Source organism: Vidua macroura, chromosome 3 (assembly GCF_024509145.1).
Source record: "Vidua macroura isolate BioBank_ID:100142 chromosome 3, ASM2450914v1, whole genome shotgun sequence".
Classification (NCBI taxonomy): Eukaryota; Metazoa; Chordata; class Aves; order Passeriformes; family Viduidae; genus Vidua; species Vidua macroura.
The window spans coordinates 48,649,175-48,672,707 of NC_071573.1; the positions used below are offsets into that span (position 1 = coordinate 48,649,175).

General features: G+C 40.1%; 1 protein-coding gene across 4 annotated transcripts in view; it reads right to left on the minus strand.

Annotated features, from left to right (window-relative positions):
• The window catches only part of SASH1 (SAM and SH3 domain containing 1), a 190,208-nt gene that overhangs the window by 89,069 nt on the left and 77,606 nt on the right, over window positions 1–23,533 (minus strand). For all 4 annotated transcript variants that reach the window (XM_053973148.1, XM_053973147.1, XM_053973149.1 and 1 more), the window contains exon 2: window positions 9,253–9,381. In XM_053973148.1, the coding sequence (XP_053829123.1) occupies window positions 9,253–9,381 (129 nt within the window). The remainder of the gene's footprint in view (window positions 1–9,252; window positions 9,382–23,533) is intronic.

Sequence of the window (23,533 nt, forward strand, 5' to 3'; positions counted from 1 at the left end):
CCAGGATTTGTTTACAGCTACACCACTGTGTATTAAGTTGTTCTGAACTTACTATAAATTTCAGGTTACTCTGTTGCAAATTTAGCTACAGAGGAGGAACTAGGGAATTACATAGGTAAATCTTCATCAGTGGCTGAATCTCAGGGAGGCCTAAATAGGGATAATGATACTAAAATTACCAGCTTCAAAGGAAAAAAAACAAAGGCTAATATTTTTCAAGGGTTTTGAGGGTGGAAAGTGCTACACAAAGGAGAAATAAAACTATTTGGTGAGCTTCTGTGTAGGCTAGCAACTGAAGGCTCCAATTATGCAGCTTTCAACAGTTAACCGCATGAACAAAATAGAGCTACTCTGATGACTGACTTCCTTTTACTTCTCATTTGTGTGAATTTCAGCACCTGGCACATGCTTCAAAACTTTAAAATCTCTCTCTTTTGTCAAAATGGACTTCAACTACAGCTTAATCTTTGCTGGGCTAACATGACCCTGAGATTAGCTTAGTTGGTTAATGCCTGGTGCCAAAAAAAAAAAAAAAAAGAAAAGTTGCCAAGGTTGTGGGATTAATCCCTGTATGGACTGTTCACTTAAGAGCTGGACTTGATGATCCTTGTGGATCTCTATCAACTCAGAAGATTCTGATTCTGTGATTTGTGGACATATCAAGACAGAAAGCTGTCAGAAGCCTGAATTGTGTGCCCCTGAGAAGGGAAGGGGAGATGGACTTCTTTCAAATACTATTTATCAGCCTATTTTGTCTTAGAGAAAGCTTACAAATTCTGATTTTTCTTTTGCTACCTTTTTATAGCTTAATTTATCCGGATGTCTCGTGAATAAAGCCTTATATGATGAAAAGCTTGTCTATTTTTCCACATCTATAACCATTGATCCATTATGATGCTATTCCTATCATCTTTACAGCCTTAAATGCACCGGGGTACACAATTCTACTGCCACTAGTTTCACATTAATTGTAAACCAAACAATTGAAACTGTGGTCTTATCAGGAACTTCAACAGCAACAGGCAAAAGACAGTGACATAAACAAAAAATTACCAGTCTGTGTTTCATAATGAGCTTATGAATTCCAAATTTTGCTAATCATTTCAAGTCTTTCTTCTTTCATTAGTTTCTAATCCATAACTGATTTTATTCATCATGCCCACAAGCAATGCAAGAAATTAATCCCTCTGATAAGGAACTGAAATGGAATTCTTTTGAACATAATACCCATTCATTTTCATATGTATGTTTTTACAGGATTATTGCCTTTCCCAACTCTATTTGCTTGAACAACCAAAGAAGCCTTAGAATCAGAGGAAAACTGGATGTTGTAGTCCCAGATTACTTTGTTCTCTTATGTAAAATAAAGCTGCAATCTAAACCATTGGGGAAAACCTAAACACATAAATCAAGAGGGATACGACATATGGGAGTCAGGAAGAGGGATTTCCAGCTGATAGCCATTTCTTTTCACTGTTTTGTGGAAAACAGATTGATCATTCACCAAACAAATCATGTCTCTTCAAACTGCTTGAGCTCTTCTTCAAACATAAAATTCACAGAGCATCTTGTTTGAAATGGAGCATTTCTCTGTGTGCTTCAGGCGACACTGCTGAAACAGGAAACCTACACAACACTCAGAGAAGAAAAAGCATGGAAACATCAAAGGACAGTAGCTGTGGAGCATCAGAACCTGTATCATGAAGAGCAGGGGCCAGGCCAGCAGAAGAGGAAAAAAAAAGGAATCAGTCCCTTTGAATTCACAGATGGAGGCCTGCCTTCCTCTGGGCATCTTTGTTGGAAGAGTGTCCTTCTGCTGCAGAGAAACAGACATTCCAAAGCACATCCAGATGTGCACCAATACTCATTCTCCTCACAACATGCTCTTGATTTATTATTGATTAAAACCTGTTTGTTTTCCCTAATGACCTGCAAGGCTGTTATGGTTCTTACAAGTGAGATTTTTCAGCTAACCTCACGACATCCATCTTGAGCAGTAACTTTACTATTTCTTGAGGACACACGGTGGTGTTTCCCTACTTGGGGACTTAGAAGAAGCACAAGCAAGTGCTACAATTAGTTGACATTTGAAGTTGCTGCCAGCTGTCTTCAACACACATAGATGGACTGGTGAGCAGTGGCTGGGGAACCACAGAAGGAGAGCACAGAGAGGCTGCCAGAGTCAAGCTGACACTATGCAAAGACAAAGAGGAGTAGTCTTAATAGAAAACATTGCATCTTTTAGGTTCATTCCTCTGTTGGTTTAGCTGCTATCACATTACACAAGTCTGACACTCTTCTAACACAGCCAATACACATTGCTGTCCTCCCAGAGTAATGCCACTCAGCTGGTATCTTGGAAGTCTAATAGTATGTGAATGGCAAGTTGGGCTGCACATCACAAACTGTTCACTACAGAGGTTGGGTGGGTTCGAGTTGATTTTGTTTGTTAGTTTTGGTTTTTCTGGTTGTTTTGTTGTTTTTTTTTTTCCCTCAGAGATGCACCTTCTTAAATGACAATTTAATTTGCTCTCTTTTTAAACAATTGTATCCATTGCAATGAAATTTACCAGCATGATACTGTACATTTCCAGTTTTGCTGTCACTTTTAAATTCTAAGGGGAGAAAGGAAAAAAAATTCCACAAAAGGAGCTAAAGTAAGTCAATCAATTACTCCTTCCCTCTAGCCCTCAGGCTCCAATGAGATTAAATCACAGAGTTAATACAAATCTAGTCTGTCAGTTCCACCAGATCTGTGCTGTTTCTGGGATAAAACAAGAGCACAGTAAGAATATACTCAACTGATCCAAGGTTCAAAGTAAAATTCCTGCTATATGTAAAGGGCAAGAAAATGATTACAAATTATATTAGAAGATTAAGAATTACTACGAAAACACTTATAAAGCTAAAGAGAATTTCTCCCCTCCACAATTACCAGTCAGACTGCCAGTTATATTTTCTATATGTAACATAAATATTATTTTGTTTATAACAGTATTACCGGCTTAGAAAAAAAAAAAAAAAAAAACAAACAAAAACCAATTACCTTTGACAACCTATTTTTCCTGTAACACTGACATTATCAAAAATACTTCAGGAAACCAGAAGTGTTAAACAAAAGATCCTACTCCAAAAAACAAGCGTGCTCCAAAAGTATGAAAGGAAGATAAGGTCACCCAAACCATCATAGCTGCAAAGTCCACTGAGTCTCCAGCCTGTAAATGTACAGATTTTGCCTAAGGGATTATTCATAAACGGCCTTCCAGCAAAAACAGGTGAGACTGCAGGAGGTCATTAGCTTGCAAAGAGTGGAGAAATTTTTACTTAGTCTGCTAGTATTAAGTGAACTAAGAATGGTATTCACTTTGCTGCATATGGAACAAGCCTTGCTTTGTTTTCATGTTTAATGCTACCTCTATATTTAAATGCCTTTGCTGCCTTGGTCTGTGATGTGAGACACTAAAAATAGCCTGTCTGTTCCAGAATTTCCATTGTGTCTACCTTTGAAAAGCTCCATTAATTATGAAATGTCATTATGAATTTAGTTTATAAAGATAAGCCTAAAATACTGAGAGACTGAGCCTGCACACACAGTAAATCTCCAAAATCTCCATTAATTATTTTCTATTTGAATCAACTTTATGTAATTCATATTCAGGCTAAATCCCCCCTAGTTCAATCTATACTGAGGAAAAAAATTCCCAAAATGATGCTTCAAAGTCCACACTTTCTACTGCTACTTTTTCTTCTGCATGTCTTCCCATAAGGCCTGGAGACTTTAAAAAATAGGAAATCTTATCTCTGTGTTCTCCAGCTCTTTTTTTTTTTTTTTTTTTTTTTTCTTTTTGTGCTGTAGATACCTTTTAAATTAAACTTAGATGTTGTTTATACTTTGGAGAGCCTCTTACAGCCAGCAAGACAAAACAAAACAGTGGGATCCTATTCCAGTGAGATACAGAGGTGTCCTCTCAGGACTAATGGTATCAGCAGCCAGTACTGTATTTGCAAAGTAGAGGTGATCATTTCATAGCAGGAATAAGCAGTCTATTCTAGGGTCCTGAAATATTAATGTATGATGTGAAGAATGGCGGACATGACTAGTGTCAGCTATAGAGTAGACACAGGTACACTCCACAAACATGTTCAGCATCCCAACTCCAGCTTTCATGGCTAACTCTCTTGAAGATTTTTAAAATATACATCAATCACTGACTGCAACTGCTCTGGGTGTTTTAGTGTGCTTCAGCAAAGGCTGGCTAGTTTCTCAAACAGTCTGATGATATTGCCAACCAGTAGTACTATACCAGACAAACACACCTCTAAAGAGGAAAAAATCATTATTACTCTTACTAATTATTCTACTTTTGCTGGTTGTCCTCCCCTTTTTCTTGCTGGACATACCATTTATATGTGAGGACATTACCTAGATGGTCAACTCCATTTGTGATCAAACAACTGGATGTTGAGCATCTTTTAAAACCATGCACAGACAAGACTTAGGAAGATTACATTGATATTGAAAGTAGGACAAGAAACTTATGATGGTTTTATGTTCTTTTCTATTTTCTAGCTTTGCCTGTGTATGTGTGCAGGTACTGTAAAAACATCCAGGATTAGGCAAGGTAATTTTTCCAAATACATTCATTGTACTTTAAAACAGTGTACAGAGAGAGATTCTGAACACTTCCCCTTCTACACAATGAAATTAATTACACGGATGTGGGGGAAAAGTATACTAATATGCCATTTAGCTTTAATGCCAATAGTGGCGTTAATTTTATATAATTTTCAAGACAAAAGATGGACACAACTTCTCAGCGCCCCAACTGTAGCTGTCAGAGTCCATCAGAAAACCTCAAGCCATTCTTTGACGTCAAGATCATCAGCTACAATACAGACCTCAGCAGCAGCAGCAGTTAGGTGGCTGCTGTTAGTGATAGATGAGACAACAGAATGCAGTTTGCTCTTTCACAGCTAAGTCAATGCTGTCCTGCCCTGCTGACAGGCAAGGCAAAGCTGCTTTTGTCAGTAAGCCAGGCAGATATGACCCCAGAGACACAAAGGAAGCACATCATAGAATGGTTTGTGTTGAAACACATCTTGAAGATCATCTAGTTCCAGCCTCACTGAAATGGGGTTGCTCAAAGCCCCATCTGACCCGGCTTTGAACACTTCCAGGGATGGGGCACCCACAACTTCTCTGTTCCAGTGTCTCACCCCTATCACTACATGCCCTTGTAAAAAGTGGCTCTCCAGCTCTCTTGTAACCCCCTTTAGCTACTGGAAGGCTGCAGTGAGGTCACCCTGGAACCTTTTCTTCTCCAGGCTGAATGAACCCAGTTCTCTCACATCTTTCCTGTGCTGGGGACCCCAGAACTGGATGTAGAGCAGAATAGAAGGGAAAAATCACCTCCCTTGACCTGCTGGCCACACTCCTTTTGATGCAGACCAGGATCTGGTTGGCTTTCTGGGCAGTGAGCATACACTGCAAGTCATGTCAAGTTCTTCATCCACCAACACCATTAAAACCTTATCCCCAGGGCTGCTCTTCATTCATTCTCCTCCCAGCCTGTACCTGTGCACAGGATTGCCCCAATACATTTGCTGGACCTTGCACTTGTTTTTTTTTTTTTATTTTCATGAGGCTTCACAGGTGTATGTCTCAAGCCTGTCCAGGTTGCTCTGGATGGCATCCAGAGTGTCTTGACCACTCAGCTCAGCTTTGAGTCATCAGCAGACTTGCTGAGGGTGCACTTGATCCTACTCTCCCTGTCACTAGCAAAGATGTTGAACAGCACCAATCCACATACTGATCCCTAAGGAACACCACTCATACTGATAAGGAACACACAACATACTGATCTCCATTTGGATATTGATCCACTGGAGCTTGGCCATCCAGCTGATTCCTTATACACCTGAGTGCTCCATCCATCTAATTCATGTCTCTCCAATTTAAAGACAAGGATGTCATGTGAACAGTTAGAAAATACCATCCTCACAGAGTCATTTCTCTGGACATAACTGTATTTTAGCAGATGCCACCTCAATATACATTTATTATGGGCCTGAAAATGTACTCTATCTACTCCACCTGCAGTTTTTCCTCAGCCAAAAGCCCATGTGGTGTACAGGAATAGGCCAAATGCTAGGAAATGTGGGCAACTCCCATGCTGTTCACAAACATTAGTGTCCAAACCCAAGCACAATCTCCATTACAAAAACATAGGCAAAACTCCAAACTCAGATACCAGTTATTGTGTTTAGGGACAACTAACAATCCTTGACAGCATTACCATTTGGAAAAATATTCTGGGTTGAGCTCCATCTGCACCCACTGTTTTGTTACAAGATATGCTGCTTTCCCAAACAATTTTACCAAGTGATTTCTTTAAAAATTCAACTTCAGAGCAGGATATCTTGACTGAAATGGCCATGGTCTGATAGGAAAGGCTGGAGAGCTGATTAGAAAGTACAATATACAATCAAGATATCAGCACTTGCGCCCAAACAGCTTAAAATTATTTCAAAGGGTACAGAAGCAGCAATAAACAGTTCATATTTCTGTCCTTCCAGTGGACGTGCTACAAAGGGCAATCTGGGTGAGCCAGTGCAAAATACATGTTCCTGCCAAAGCTCTGCCAACTCAGGCATGTCTTTGTTATTACACTGCTCCTCCTGACAGGGCCTCTGTGTGCAGGATTTAGAGGATCCTTTGACTCCTGGGGTGACCTGCTCTTTCTCTTTGTTCAGAGCATTCAGTAAAAGCAGGAACCTAACCTTGGCCTTTTATGTTTCTGTTAAGTATTATTATACACCTAATACTGCATTTTCATACGGATTCAGTAACCATCACTCCAGCAAATCCCTGAAAATCTGCACTAATACTCCATACGTGTCTGCTCTGCTATGTTCACTTCACTAAAGAGAGGGAGAGACCTTTGGGGAGGGGAGGAAGAACTGATACACTGCCCACCTCCAGCTCTGGCACACAAACCCACTGTTGGAAAGAGAGGGTGTGGAGACAGCACTGCCTTCTTCATCCCTGCTAGAAGAGCAATGCATGGCAGAGCAAGGTAAGTCTAGACTAACAGACCAACAATACTAGTGCATAATCAGTTTGGACCTGCATATATTTGCTATTTGGTACATTTTTTTTTCTTTGCTGTCATAGCACATCTGGGATGTGCATTGGGCATTTACCCCAGTATTACTTCCCATTCACTATCCCCAAATATCTGCCAGTAATGTCTACCTTTCCTCAAGGTGTATAGAGATGAAAAATACCATAACACGTGATTCACTCTTCTGTTCATGACACTAAAATCACATTCTGGTCTGCATGGCCATTTCCCCCTCTCTGTGTAGCTAAGTCAAGCCTGTCTGTTCATTGATGAGAGCAAGTTTCAGCTGCAGTCAGCACTGTTTGGATGTGGCTGTTGGGCAAGCGAGCTAATATCTGTAGGCTCATGTTATCAGCAGAATGGTTATCTTATGTCTAGAAACTGTATTATAGTAGCGACAGATGTAGCAAAAATGGAGCACTAATTTAATTTTCAATTGCATTGTCTTCTCTCTGACCTGGCAGTTCAAGAAGTCATCACTGGACCACTAGAGTAAGCAAACTCACTATCAGAGAAGAGGAATCTCAAGGCTGTTTTTCACACAGCCACTTTCTCTGACTACAGCTTCTCTGGAATTGAATGAATCACTCGATGGTCTGTCTTTGGTTAGCTCACATCTATTTAAACCAGCGTGAATATCTGCACCTTTGATGTGAGTTAATTAAGCTCACATGGCTTTCTCCAGTCTGGCTTCTGCAGCTTCAGAAGCAAGGGGAGCCAAATTAGGCCCATCTGTCTAAATGGAAGGGCTCCTCTTATGCCATAAGGCACACTCCATTACCCAGCACAGGAGCTGCCTTCCAAGAGCACCAGGAAAGGGGGTTTCATTGCTGCCAACAGCTACCGAGAATACCAGGCCTGCCAGGTGTGGAGGTTTTCATGAGAATCACATCTCTGTGCCATCAGCTTCTCTGCACAAACACCTTAAAGATCTGTCTACAAAAGAATTTCCTGCAATAGCTTTTTGTTTAACCCTTGGAACTTCTTGGCAGCAACAGATCTGCAAAAACGTTTGGGTTTTCTTCAATTTAAAAATAAAGAAGGAACTAACAAACTTCAGTGGGGCAGAAGATGACTCCCTGCCTTGATTCTGCTGCCATTAATTGTGTAACTGAAGTCTGTAATCTCTACAAACTCTGGAAGCCTCTCAGTTGGTATCCTGGAATCTCAAAAAGAAAGTAGCCTTAAATAATCCACATCATCAGGTACAGCTGATGGCACTCTCAAAGCACTCTCAAGGACTTGTAGCCATGCCCAGCAAGAAGATTTGGGAGATTCAGCTGTCAAAAAACACACTTTCAAGAAGATCTACTGGTATCTGTGGGGAGGTTATCAAAAAAGTGTGTGGCATGAGAACCATAAACAACAGGTATAAATTGCTATGGGGAGGATCTCACAGAACATTATTTAAAACTAGAAATTCGCTATGAAGATAGCAAAGCAGTATTAACAGGTTTCTCAGAGATGGTGCAATGTCTGCATCCCTGGAGGTCTTCAAACTCAATCAGATAAAGCCCTGATCAACCTGGTTTGAATTCAGTGTTGACACTGCTTTGAGCTGAATGCTGGATTAGGGGCCTCCTGAGTCCCTTCCATCCTGAAAGGCTCTGTGACCCCATATCAACTGCTACAGCTTCTATAATGCATAAAATAATGGAAAGGGGTTCACAGAACTGCTTACATTTGGGAGCCTGAAACCAGTATTTGCACCCTGGACTTTTGAGAAGCACCTCTTTACAGTTTCTACAGTGCAAATGAAAATCTGCACAGTTTCATTGTGCTCACACTGGGAGCATCTTGGAGCAAGGAAACAATGCTTTCATCACACAGTATCTTGCCTCCGAGAGTTGAGGATTGCAACCAAATGTATACAAGCAAGAAGTACTCTAATTAAAGAAGAAATAAGAAATGCAGATTCCAAGGCTTAATGAATCATTAAAAATACTTAGAAAAAACCTAATCTGGCAATTCCGAGCATTTAATTGAGTTGGCTGAAACATTTGCATGCGTGAACACAACCACATACAGTTATTTCCCTGGGTAGAATTCTTCAAGCTGTAATATTGATTCTTCATCTGGAGCATGAATGGCAATTATTTGTTAATAAAGTTGTAACTGTTCTACATACCAAATCAAGGTCTTGGGAAACCCTTCGCTTGCGCAGCTCTTCCATCCTCTCACACACATCTGTGAAGCAGGTGTTATAGTAGTCTGCATACTGCTGTGCCAGATCATCAATATTTCCCAGTGACCCGTCCTGCAGAGAAGAAAAAGAAAACAGGTTAATCAATTTTAAAATTCTAATTTAAAGGTAGTACCACAACTATGAAGGAAACCCCCACCCCTGCAGCACATCATGCTTAGGTCATCCTCTCCATCTCTATCCCAGAGCACAGTAACAGCAAGAACAGCTGGGAACTGGACTACCAAAACAGCTCCTCACAATCAGGTGGGACTTCATTAAGTCCCACAGAGAGAAAGAAGGCAGGGGCAACAGTGCAGTTGATAGTGCAGTATCTGCCTCAATTCCCTCCCAGCAGCATATACTCATATTGCACCTGGTTCTCCCAAGCAGCAGCTTGCTCTTCCAAGAGCCAGTCATCACACACATTTCAGTGACCCTACCAAGAGTAGCCCTGTGTTATGACAATGACTAACTGCAACTAAAACATTTCTTGCTAATACACTAAATCAGCCAGACTGCAAACAATGACGCCCACAAAGACACTCTGCCAGTTGATCTTTTAAGATGTACTGGAGGTGGCAACATGATTTGCTGAGTCCCAAATGCCTACTTTGCAGGGCAGGATTGCTACACTGCTAATAAAATGGCTATAGCCAGAAACCTAATTGTAATAATCTGTTAGTTACAGTTCAAATTCATACTTTAAAAATCATGAATGAAGAAAATAAGACCAGTACAATAAAAAGGCTGAATTTTAAGTGTCATGAGAAACCTTTCTAAACATCAGATATGTATGTTGCATCTGTGAAGTGAGGGGGTGGGCAGGTACAATATGCACACACTTAAGATAGGTCCAAAAGATGGGATGGAATAATCTTGTATCCCTGTATGTCTAACTTATGAAAGAGCATGTATGTCACTGTGTACATTCCTTAGAAGGTAACATACATGAAGAAGATAGGCTCTCTATGCCTATCCTGAGAGAAGGACAAGAATACATTGCAGACTATTATTTCATTGCTGCTGTTAATATATGCACACATATGAACATAGAATTATGTCTTGATTATTAAGAAAAAGCTAAGCAATAGAGAAATAATGTAAAAATAATTATGCTAATAATATACATAAATTGCAAAGTTGAGTTATAGCATACAAGCTAGGAGGAACTTTTAATTAGTAACCACGCCTTAATGAAGTTGTTGTTACTTGGAAATAAGCACGTGGTCCCACTCTCAGGGTTCTGAAGAGGTAGGTTTGCTGTAATGAAGTATCACTTCCAGAGAATTGGAAAAAACTTTCCAGTTTAAATCAAAGTGAAAGACAATTAAATCTCAGTCTGTGAAAACTATTTTCTACTCTTTTAAAGTGTAATTCCACAGGTGGAACAGTTATCTCCTGAAACTTTTGCAGATTTCACCAGAAATTTTTGCAGAGCTCACATTCCCAAAATTTAGAACAGCTTGCATTTTCTCAACACTACTGTGTTCAGTACAGGTGAAAAACAATTTGCATGTCACTTGCTGGAGCAGCAGAAGCAAAATAACTACACTAAATCTATATCTACACATTGTCCCCTGCCCCCATACTTATGTATTTTTTAACTGTAGTTCCTATCTCTCAACCTGCCAAAGATCTCACACAGGAGATGTTTCAAGCATTAAAAGATTGGGGTCCTTATACAAATACACTTCTGGGAACTTCAGACTTTCCAGAGCTTTGGACAAACAACTTTGTGTGCTGCTAAGCAAATGTATAGTTTACATGGGGAAAAAGCCAGCACCTTTGAGAACACAACCCTGCCTTTCTACAGGAGCCACAATGCTACCTGCTCACAGTGGAAGCCCACGTCTTCCTCCAACCACCTCCTTGACGTCCATCACTTCCCAACAAGCTGGGGAAGAAACTTGGACTCTTTGCCTGTACCACGAGTTCCACAGATTTCCCTGTGCCACCGGACACTCCTCTAGTAGCTGAGGGTGTACTTTGTGGTCCCACATGGACTACGTGCTGCTTTCAGTGTTTAAACATTCAGTAGGAATAACCACTGCTGGGGTAAAAAAATGAATACCAAACTGAAAAAGCAACCCCAAAACTTAACCTTCATTTGCTCACTTTTGTGGGCATTAAGAGGACCTGTATGACTTCCAGAGAGATGATGTGACATCTGAATCCCAGCCACTCAATCATAACAAACATCCCTCTCTAAGGGTTATCAAAAATTCCCACTTTGGGTATCTTCCCCAGCCAGAGTCTGCTTATTCCTTGAAAAGTTTTGCCAGTTAAGAATATTCAAGTTGGAAACAGTAATGATATAAAAGCAACACAGGGAAGCATAATCTTACTAAAACAACACGAAAATTGCCTATCAGTCCATCTCCTATCACAACTCTGGAAACCATACATTCCATAAAGTTAACCTGCTCCAAAGTACTCATAATTTCCGAAGGTAATTCATGACTTTAAAATTACCTTAAATACTCTAAATCCAAACATATCACTTGAACTTTAGCTTAGCTGAGAACTATTCAGAGTGGAGGATCTCAGCACGCTCTAGTGCTCCTCCCCACACTCCTCACACACGTGGTCATGGACCATTTGCAGGATAGCAATGGCACTGCCAGTGAATCAAACACAGCCAAACAAGTCCTCATTTTTCACTTGTGCCAGCGTGCAGTTCACTGTGCTATTTTTAAAGGTAGCCTCCAAAAGGCTGAAGGCTTCTGACTGTACCCTAAAATAGAATTAGCTGGATTGCAGCACCCCAATTAAAGCCCACAGAAGGTGGGTGGCTCCACTGCCAGCAAGCATGTGGCTGCAAAGAAAGGCCTATTCAGAAGTGACCCAGTCCACCAGTGCCGCCGTGTCCAGAGAAGCAGAGCTGCAGGCATGAGCCTGCCTGACTGACAGCAGGGATAGCTGGCAGTGCTCCGGGCTTGCATGAGGGGGCTATGCTGCAAATTAAAACAAGCTTGATATTCAGAAAAATAGGAAGGAACAGAAAAAACCCACAATATGTTAGAACATACAGTGGACACACAGAGAACAGACAGCTGACACACATACTCGTTACAGCCCTGCCACATGCTTTTGCTGGGGGTCCAGACTGAGGGCAGCTACAGCTTTATGCAGTTGCCATTCCACAAAGGCTGCATGCACTGTCCTTACTAGATGTGGACAGCTTTGGTGTTTGAAGCCCCATAGCTTCAAAATTAGAACAAAACCACAAACATTTGCATTTGCACGTCAACTTGCCAGAAAGGCGCAGTGGAAAATGCCAATTGAAGGATTTGTGTCTGCGGCCAAGAGTTGCTTTTATGAGTTTATGCATGCAGGCAATGCAGAGAGCATTGGTTTTGTCAAAAGAAATACAGATACGTAAATCAACCCAAGCCAAAGACAGCAAGCATCTCATGACCCACAGCATCCACTCATGATTTCATGTAAGTAAATGTCATAACTTAACAAAGGATTGTATATTTGATTTACATGACCTCAGATTTGATCCCTATATAGAGTTATCTTCATCATCCTCCTTTACTCTTCAAGCACTACTAAAAACATGGCAAAACTTAGAAAAGAGAAGATGCTTCATTCTTCTACTGCACAAATAATGGCCAAGACCTGCTTTAGATATCATCAAACCACAAGTATAACTCACCTGAAGGACAATGACATTTTGTCTGTTCTTTAAATTGACCCTCCAGTGCCTCCAAATAATTCTAAACTGTCTCACACAAAATGACCAGCAGTGTGCTTTGCAATGCTATTTTGGTTCTGAGTCTTTAAAAAATATTCATATGCAAAACATTAGGTCCAGCTCGATAAGTCATGTATTCCCTTACAGATGGAGTTAAAGTAATAATCTGAGATGTTTTTAAAAATCTCTAGAATTATTAATAAAATAGAACACTAAAAGCATAACTCACAATATTTTAAAAATATTTCACTCTAATGCACATAGAGTAAGACCCAGTGGCAATTTTCATAGGTTTAGACAAATGTGGAGTGCCCTTTTGGTTTCACAGGTAGAAAAAAAAGCATACAGTTATTTGATACAAAAAATAATAAGCCAATTTATAATAAGCCTTCAAACATGTACCACTATGTCCCATTTTGATATAGATGGGCTGCATATTTGAGACAGCTTATGCGAGCAATGAAAAAATACATAGCTTTCAAATTTGTCCTTACTGATATATTTCTAATTCAGAAGCCTCTGAAATTCTCTGAATTGTTAGCAACATTTTTAACACCAAAACCTCATAATAAACTCTGTCATTTTGTTACAAATGTAACAGTTAAAGCACTAACATGAAGAGTATTTTACACCAATTGTGTTTATTATCATGCAAACTGCAATGTTCCTGCTATATAATCCCACAGATCTTCTCTGATGGAAAAAAAAATGTGAGCAATACAAATATCGAGCAGGAAAACAATTTCCCAAACACTTCATTGGTAAGAAGTTACAACATGTTTCCCCTAAGACTTTACTACAGCACAGACTCTTCCATAAAATAGTTTGATAGCCAGGAAAGTACACAACTGGTTATTTATAAAGGGTTAAATGTAAAATGAAGATTTAATAGTCTAAGGAAAACAGAAGTTACCTCAGATTTCTATTTTCAGTTGTGAAGTGTGTTCCTAAATTTCCATTTTATAATGCATGCATGCAACATTCTTTGGCATCATAAAACATAGAGCAAAATGATGAATTGCCCTGAAATTCCCAGAGAATTAGTTCTGATATGCATGTGAATACCAAAGGAATCCATTGGGATTCCTGCTAATGGAGACACTACAAAGAAAAGTTGGAACGATTTGGCACTTATTACACAGTTAGAATTTATCGGTCACTGCACATCAGTTAGTTTAACGCCTTGGCAGAATCCTCTGTATTTGACATCTGAAAGAGTAAAAGAGAAAAATGTTTTGCTAGAGAGCTCTGCTGGCTGTAAAATTAAGTAAAAATACATTCATATTTTAATAGTATAATAAAATAAAAACACTAATAGCTAAGGAGGAATAACAGGCTTTGCTAAGTAACAAATACATTTGATGAACCTGCATGTGTACATAAATAATAGGTACTAGCAGAGCATGCATAGTTTCTGCATAAATTTCTTTGCAGAATAAGATTTTTAGAAAAATCTTCCAAAAATACAACTATTTCACTCTGTACTTTTCTGTCTCAGAATCTGAAAAGCGAAAAAGCTGCATATTCCAGCATATCCTCCTCCTATTCTGGCAGATGTTAGGAATGTCAGGAAAGAGGTCTTGATATGTGCTCACTCTCCCAGCCCCTGGATGAAATTCACGTAACTGCATGAATCTCAGAAATGTAAAAAGATGTGGATGCTGCAAGCCTGTTTGTTCAGCGAGACAGACAGGTCTCCATCTGCACAGTGAAATGCAGGTTACAGCACACAATGCAACTACACAAGTTGAAAACTTAAAAGCCACTGCAGCTATGGCCACAGCACATGTATAATCTGGGATCTTAGGAATTGGTCAAAAACTGGAAGACAATCTGACTTTTTTTCTCTAATAAGGCATAAATGAATGTGGAAATGGCACTGGCAAAGGGAAGGTGCCCTTTCACAACATGCAGCAATCTTACCCTAGCAAAGGCACATTTTTTTGACCTTTACAAGCTAAGATGAGAAAAATCCATTTCCATGCCTGAAACACAGGACTACTGTGTGGAGAGTCACTGTAAACATTAGCAGTTTATTTCTGGCAGCTAGATTTTAACAGGGACGCCTGCTAAAAATTTGTGGAACATGACCTTGCATTTCAATAATACCTTTGGTTTGGATGGCTCTAACAAGTACATATATGAAAGCCAGAACGTGGGCCAGAGCAAACAGGCTTGTTTGGGGAGGGGACATGGGTAAGAGGGAGGAGGGACAAAAAAAAGCAGTGAAATGAGAACATCTACTGCAGGAAAACATATTTGTGCCTAATAAATGCAAGGAATGATCAGTTTTTCATGGAACAGCTTTGACTAAGATGCCACCCCTTTTTAGATATTTTTACTAATCATAAAAGCTTGAGAAACTTTGCATCCTTACCTAAGTGACCTTGGACTCATGGCAGAACTCCCTGCATTCCAAAATATACTAATACCTGAATTCAGGCTGAATACAACCTGAATACAGTTGATAAATCTGAGACACTGTATTCCAGGTTCCTTCACAGCTCTTTCTAAGGAGGCAGACTGAAATCAGATCCAAACCTTTTCCAAACACAGGAGTTAAACCTGCATCCACCTCTCTGGCTAGAGCTTTTGTCTCAGTTTACTACAGTAATATGCAGTGAGGATAGGCATCTGTAGGAAAACCTGCAGAGCTCCATTATAATTCTGTTACACATTTCTGACCCTCTTGCTACCAATGTATTTCTGCAAGGAATGGGGCTGATGTTTTGCCTTCTGGCACAGCTTCAAAATGCTTGCATTAAAAATTAACCCAACAAGCTGCTAGAGAAATATTCCCTTCTATTCCTAGGACTCAGCAAGGACAATCTTCCATTCAGCAGAGTTAACAATTCCACTATCCATGCAATGACAGGTTCAGAGCCTGTCCTGACAGTCAGCAGGGTCAGAAATGCGAGACAGAAGTGCAAGGCCAGGAAGCCAGCACTTCCCTTGATATTCAGAAGAAGGCATAAAATACTCAATGTGCAAGTCATGACATTTTTATATTGAGAACAGCTATTTTTGAGGATGCTGAAAAGTTGTCATGGTTCCCTTGAACTCTCTATAGCCAGACACTGTGAGAACAAAAAGAACATACAGACCAGACTGATTCAACAGACTTTCCATTAATTTTTATGGCATCGGGGGCTTGAGTCATTAAACTATGTGGCTTTACAGACAGAGTTACAAAAATAGATGTGATACTACTGTGTCAAGCTCTCTGCAGCATGGCTATAGATTTATTGTATATTCTGTACAATAAGCAGAAAGCACAATGGTATACTTTGATATCAAAGATTTTGCAGCTGTTATGTGAAATAACTGATACAACCTACCGAGCACAGAGCACAGTCACTCTAGACCCAAAAAATAATATTAAACCACACTTATGTCAGTTTTTTCATATATATATATATATGTATATATGAAAAACATGGCAAAACTTAGAAAAGAGATATATAAACTTTGCCCTGTCTTTACATCAAAAACCCCTCTTACCATTTTCAAAATTCTGCAAATAAAGTGTTTCCTTCACCAGTAGCACTACAGTTATTTTTCCCCTTCTTTTTACTGTAAAGCCCCAAAGTCTTTGTCAAGAAGTTATAACAAAAGCATCTTCTCAAGAAAAAACATTCTGAATGTGATTTCTACTTTTCCTTCTGTAAATTAAAATAAATTTAAAAGCACACTACTGGGTTCCCTCTCTGCAGCTTGCAACCAAGGAAGTCCTCTATGGAAAAAACAAATATATATATGCATGCTAACAAAAAAGTTGCATGTATGCAAATGTACATTTCAACATACTTTAAAAGTTGGTATTTATCACAAGTAGAACCAGGTCTTGACAGACAAGAATATATGCAAATTTTATTCACGACAGTTAGTTCAAAGCACCCTTAATGTCCAGCTTCCCTAATAACAGTATATTATCCTCTATCCTCCTTTCCCTGAGGTGCTCTGCTCTAAGCTCATCAAAATGGAATTCAAACACCTGACATGCTCTGACACCTAAAAGGCTACCACCATCCACCAGACTGGTCAGCAGCCAGCTACAAGTTGCCATTGTCAGCTTGTAAAGTAGAACAAGTTTAAGCCATGTAATAGCTGCACCTGCCATCACCTCTCATTAGTTTTGTCTCCCTTGCTCTCACTGCCTCCTCCTTTTGCACACTCTGCTGAGACTTTTTCTCACATTGAGTGAAAATTTGTCACTTCATGTGCACCAGCTGCAGTGGGTTCTAGCCTGAGACTTGGAGCAGAAACAAATGGTAAACAAAAGAATGGCAAGGGTTAAGAAATGTACATATATCTGATAAAAGGACCATTAAGGAGATGGAGGTGAATTTCTTGTTTCAGTTTTGGGAAATTTAGCATATATTACGGGGGTGGCTTCGTGTCTGAGATAATTTAGGGTCTAATGAAATAGATATGGAAAAGGCAAACATCTCAAGTAGATGATGAAACAAATATTTCAGGGAGTTAGCCATATCAGCTACAATAGTGAAGGAGGTCTCATTAAAGCTCTTTTCCTTATATTTAGTAGCAGCACAGTATGACAAAACCAAATCTTCTGTGATATATGGGACTACATAACTGAGGTATGAGTAATGATTAAAAGAGTAGTCTGAAAAAAATCTAAACAGAAAACATGTAAAAAAATTTTGGATATTTAAAGGCAAAACAAACTGAGTAGTCAATAGTATCTCAGGACAAGTGTGTAAGCTCAGCAAGTCTTGTTTACAGTATTTCCCCAAGGTGTTAAAGTTGCTCAGAGAAAGCAAACTTTGGTAATAGTTATGTGCTAGTTTTACTAACAAAACTACTTTTCAAGTGTCAAGGCAGGAGAGAATGACTGCCTTTAAATTGAACTGTGCTATGCTTTTCCCCTGGACAGTTTGGCAGGAGGGAATACCTTGTCCAGAAAAAGTAAAGTTCACTCAAAAAAAACCTCTCATCCTTCTTTCTCTGTTCCCCCTCCCCCTCCCCCCTGCCCCTTCAGTGTACTATTGTGCGGTCCTTGCTGCTTTACTTTGAGGTCCAAGCCCAGAATCCTGGGCAGGTCCCTATGGACAGCAGCTTCCCCCAGCAGTAACCCAGCAGTACTGGCTTTGGAGATGCACCAATAAAGGAGAACACTCCATGCTTTCCCTCATTTCTTACCATCCCACCAGCTGAATCCTGCATGGGACCTTCCCCCCAACTACAACTACTGAAAGGTGGAGGAGAGAGCACAGTCCTTTCCCACTCTGCAGCACCGGGAAGGCCCAGCAGGGATGCAGAAATGCCCCACATTTCTCATGGCTGGATGAGTCTATTACCTCATGTGCACTTACAGGGCAAGAGCTACGGGGCAGAACTGCACCTTGCATCATCACCCAGCTTGGCAGTGAACATCCCAGCCTTTAGAAATGCTGCTCTTAGGAAGCTGGGTGTGACACCAAGCACAATTACTCACTCCCACTTGTGCCATTTTGGATGCTGACTTCCAAGAGGAAGGTGCTCTCCTGCTATCCATGTTCAGATTTCAGAAAGGGCAAAGGAAATCTCAAATATCTGCCTTCACTTCCAACTGTTTTTACAAAGCATGAAAAAACATTGCTCTGCACACCAAGGCATGATAGGATCACTCCTTTTTTTTTTTTTTGGAGTAGGTATGGAAATCAGCAATCCTGGTTTAGGCGCCCAGCAGCACAGGGCACTGTGTGTCCCAGAGATGCAGCCCTTGATTTACTGTTGCAAGTGCAGAGGGCAGCCCAGCAGTCAGCTGTGGAAAGCCAGAATGCTGATGTTTGAACTGCTTTCTCAAACTGATATTTTTCTGGTTTTTCCTGCTAGAAATTCAGCAGCTTGCAGCCTAGAGGATACACCCAACACTTCTACATAAGCAGGGACTAACCTCGTCTTCACTCCTACCGCTTCCTGACAGGTCATCTTTTACCAGGAAAGGAAACAACTCTAATTAAGCATGGCAGCAATCCATGTTTCCCCCTGTAATCTTAGCAGCAGAAGAAATTATTTCCTGTAGCTCCTGTAAGCCAGCTGTGCTCAGGGTCCCCTTCACCAATGCCGCCCATCCTACCTGTCTGTGCTATCCCTACAAACCCTCACTCCTGCAGGGACCATGTGCTCTGCGCTGGCACAGAGGGGTAGGAGTAATAAACTAGCTTAAATAGTTTATTAAATAGACACCCCACAATTCAGATTCATACAAATCTGAAACCAGAAAGGCTGACTCTGCCCTAAAGCACTTCAGTGAAGCCTCAGCTTTTGACTCTTAACAGAGGTATAGCACTGTTAATACAGTCTCAACCACTGTAGGTAGCATACACATGAACTAAATATAATACTGCTCACGCAAAACGTCATGGTGCTGGGCTCAGGTTTTTTATCGCCTTAACTAAGCTTCCTCAAGTGTCTTTGGAGAGTGTTTTATTTAGGAACAGTAAAGCACAGTTATCAAGGGGTTTCAGTTAATTTAATTAAGTTGAATATAATTATACTCCAGTGGGTCTTAAAAATGAAGAATCTATTTAAATATTATTTAGATGCGTGTCTTTTAAGTACCACAGATTGCACAGGGCTTCATGTTTATATCAATTAGGGATATCAACCTAGCAGTAAGAACTCTATCGTTTGCCAGCTTATAATCCTTTCCACTCTGGGATTCTGTATTTTATTTATTCATTTCCCTTTATCTGTGTACAGTGAAGAAGCGCTTTTTGCGTTCCTGTGTGTTCACATTGCTTCATCATTGCCATAGCACTTCCTAATTAGGCTAAATAGGCCTCTTACACAAGTAAAAGAGGAACATTTCTGCCTATCAACAGAGCACATCCTACAGTCTGGGCTTCAATAAATGTGTGGCTGCCATATCTCCCAGGTATTCCAAGCCCATATTTTTCTGAAAGGGGGACACGAAGGATGCCATGTGCTTGTTTCAAGGAAGTGCTTAATCCTGTGGCTGCCCTCAGTCCAGTGGCCCTGCCCACTGATGAGAGACAAGAGGACATAGAATGAAGCTGCATCAGAGGAAGCTCAGATGGGACATTAGAAAAAGCTTCTAGATTGTGGTCTATCACTGAAACAGGCTCTCCATAGAATTGGTCACAACACAAAGCCCCTCACAGTTCAAGGAGCATCTGACAATGTTTTTAGTCTCATGGTTCAGTTTTAGGTACCTTGTGAGGAGCAGGAAGTTGGACTAAATGATCCTTATTGGTCCCTTCTAACTTAGACAGTTTGTGATTCTATGTTGCTTTTACTGGAGACTGAATTAGTTACTCAGGTGTTGCACATCACAGAGATGCACCTCAAACTGAGGCACAAAACAATTCAAAAAGCCCCATATGGCTAAAGTGGTCATAAAAAGGTGGCAGAACCCCAGTGTTAATGAAATTCACAAAAAAAATTGTGTCTCTACAAAACCTGGTAGTTGATTCTCACTGACCCAAGGAACCGTAGGCTGAAAGAAAAGTACCGTAGAAAAAGACACTTGGACTTGGATGGCAAGCAAAGTCCTTGAGCATCTTCTTTATGCATAGTGACATGAACATCAAAAGGAGAACGTCCTGCTAACTAACCATTTGTCAGGACAGCTGTCATGCCAAAGAAAAACATCTCACCTAGCTGTAAAAGTGACAGTAACATGAAAAGAAAGTCTCAGATGGAAGGAGTTTCCTCACAGACTCTACTTCTCAGATGAGAAAAGTGATTGCAGTCTCAGGGAGCACCACCCCATAAACCCAACAAGAGTGGCAGGACAGCCTCTGTACCAGGCAGCATCTGAAGCAAGACAAAACCAGCAGGAGCTTTCTGAGCAAGATGTTACACCACTTTTCACAGTCTGCACCATTATCAGTTTCAAAACAAAGAATGCATAGTAAATCATCTCCTTCATTCACAGAGAATTAGGATTTGAAAGAAAGCAAAGATTTTGCTGTATGACTCTTTCAAATGGAAAAGAAAATAATGATGTTTCCAGATAGGGCATCTCTTCAAAGCTTGAGAGGTGCAACGGCTGGTTTAGAAGGAGTTACATGTGAACAGGAAAACAGGGTATAAGACTGTCTCTGGGAAAACAGTAAATTGCACTCGCATCCCCAGCTTGTTGCAGCTAACCAGCCCTCTGCTACCAATTACCCATTCAAAGCATCTACTGGCAATACCGTGATGGTTTAGTTTTACATGACTCATACACACATCAATGGTTATCCACCTATAGCCTGCATTTGTCTCTAAGCAAAAACAAAACAAGGTGTGATGAATTAGACACGAAGGATTACTTTGCACTATGATATCTCTACTTGGTGCCTGAAATAAGTCTTTTCATTTCTAAACCAAGCTTAAATCTCCATTACTGATTTCCCACGTGCTCCCTGATGTCCACACCATTCAGCCACCTCCTCTGGGTCTCCAGGAAGTCAGCCTGCACATTGACCTTCCCCAGGCAAGGTCCCAGTGCGTGCTCCAGCCATTTCCTGCCATGAAGGCGGCAATTCTTCCTTTCACATGATCCTTCTAAAGCCCTCTTCCTAGCAGTTGCAACTTACCCTCCTCAGCTGGGACTCTCCTCTTTTTCTGGTCACAGAAATACAACTCTGGATACTGACTCACTGCACCTCCATCCCCTGCCATCCTGTTTCCGCTTTATGTGAGAGGTACTTTCCTAAGAGAGGCGTGATTCTAGAGAAAAACCCTCGCTTCACTCTTTTTTAATTTTTTTGGTTTTGTAAACTTCTCAAGGCCCCCCAGCCACAGAGCTGCCTAAGAGAGGCAGAAGGGTCAGCAGGAGTTAACATACCATTTTTTCCCCCTTTCCTCTCTCTTTCTTGGCAGTTTATAAAATAATTAACTATCTGTAAGCATTCTGAAGTAGTTGTTACTAGGTTTGGCAGATGAAAAATGAAAGATTTGTACAATCTTTTGTATTTTATGTACACTTGAGACAAGGATTAAAACCCACAGTAACTTGGCAAAGATTACTTTAAGGAAGTACCATTCCATCAGATAGTAAAAGCAACATTGAGAACATCCACCTCTTTTTTTTTCCTCCTACTTTTGGTATTTAGGAACTCAAATTCCACACTAACCAAACCCAGTGAGACTCATTGTGACTAGGATAACAAGGATATGCAGAAGGATCCCTTTCCCTTCTCACTTATGTGTGACCACACACCACATGTGGTATGAAGCTATTCTTTATCATCACCATCATGCCAGTATTTTGGTGAGGTCCTTGACCTTATGTTCCCTGTTAACTTCCTGAGTTAAGATAGCTATCATGCAAAGCTTATGATTTACAAAGTTTAGGTTTTAGAAAGTGTATCCATCTGCACATATATACTCACTCCCTGACACAAAATCTAAACAATGCACTGCTTGGGTTTGGGCTGAGCAGGAAACAATACACCTCATTGAACAGAAACATCCCAGTGTCCCTTCAATTCAGCACACGGCACCACAGTGGAGTGGGATTAGGCTCCATTTCTTGTCTCATTGTAAACCACTCAGAAAGGTAGGTGTGATTAGAGAGGAAAACTGAATTTTTACGGAGGGGCAGTCCTTTTGCATTACCTGCAACAGAGCAGTCTCTACTGATTAAACAAGAAACAAACAGACCTTTCCCCCAGACCTCAGAAGAAAAATTTCCTCTAGAAATTTCCTCTCCTTACTAGGTTTTTTGGTTTTGAAATATGGTATCATTATCAGTCCTCTGATAATATTATACAGGGAAATCTTTCTCTCCAACCATTGTAGAAAACGATATATCCCAAAAAACACTCTGAAGCATCATGTTTTTAAAGCGTAAACATACAATCATCTTGAAGATGGAAACTTGAAGACAGGAACCACAACTGATATACAACATGCCCACACCTCTTCCTGTTTTACAATGGTTATTTATGAATTCTAAGGTGGGAAAGAAACCTAATAATGGAGTGGAAATCACAATCTCTAAGTGTTGGTGGATATTATGTATTAATACAAACACATTTATTTATAAAACAGGATTTTTTCTTATTTTCATCCTCAGAGATTATAAAATGTAGTTTAAATGCAAAGGATTTATCATCAGTTTTCAGAGCTACTCCCCTAAAGTGGCCAACCACTAGAGCTTTAAGACTCACAAGAATTAAATATTATTCTGTATAACTGAAGGCTGCGTTAAGTCTGTGCAGTGATATTGATAACAATATGAATGTTATCTGACATGGATGGTAAAAGGAGATTACTCTTAATTTAGCAATAAAAAAAAAAGTATTTTTAATTTACACTTCACCCCTAAGATTGCACTAGAAGTTTCTGGTGCACAAACCCCTTTTGGCTGAGTTGCAATATGCAGCACGTGTCTGCTGGAAAACAGCAAACACAGAATCAAAAGAGAAGGAAGATATTTCAAAATTGTAACAGATATGGATAAACAGAGATAATAAATAGGCAGAACACAAACATCCAAACATCCCTGTGAGTGTAAAATATGTAAAACCCACAGATTCTTCAGCTGTGACATATCATTTCTAA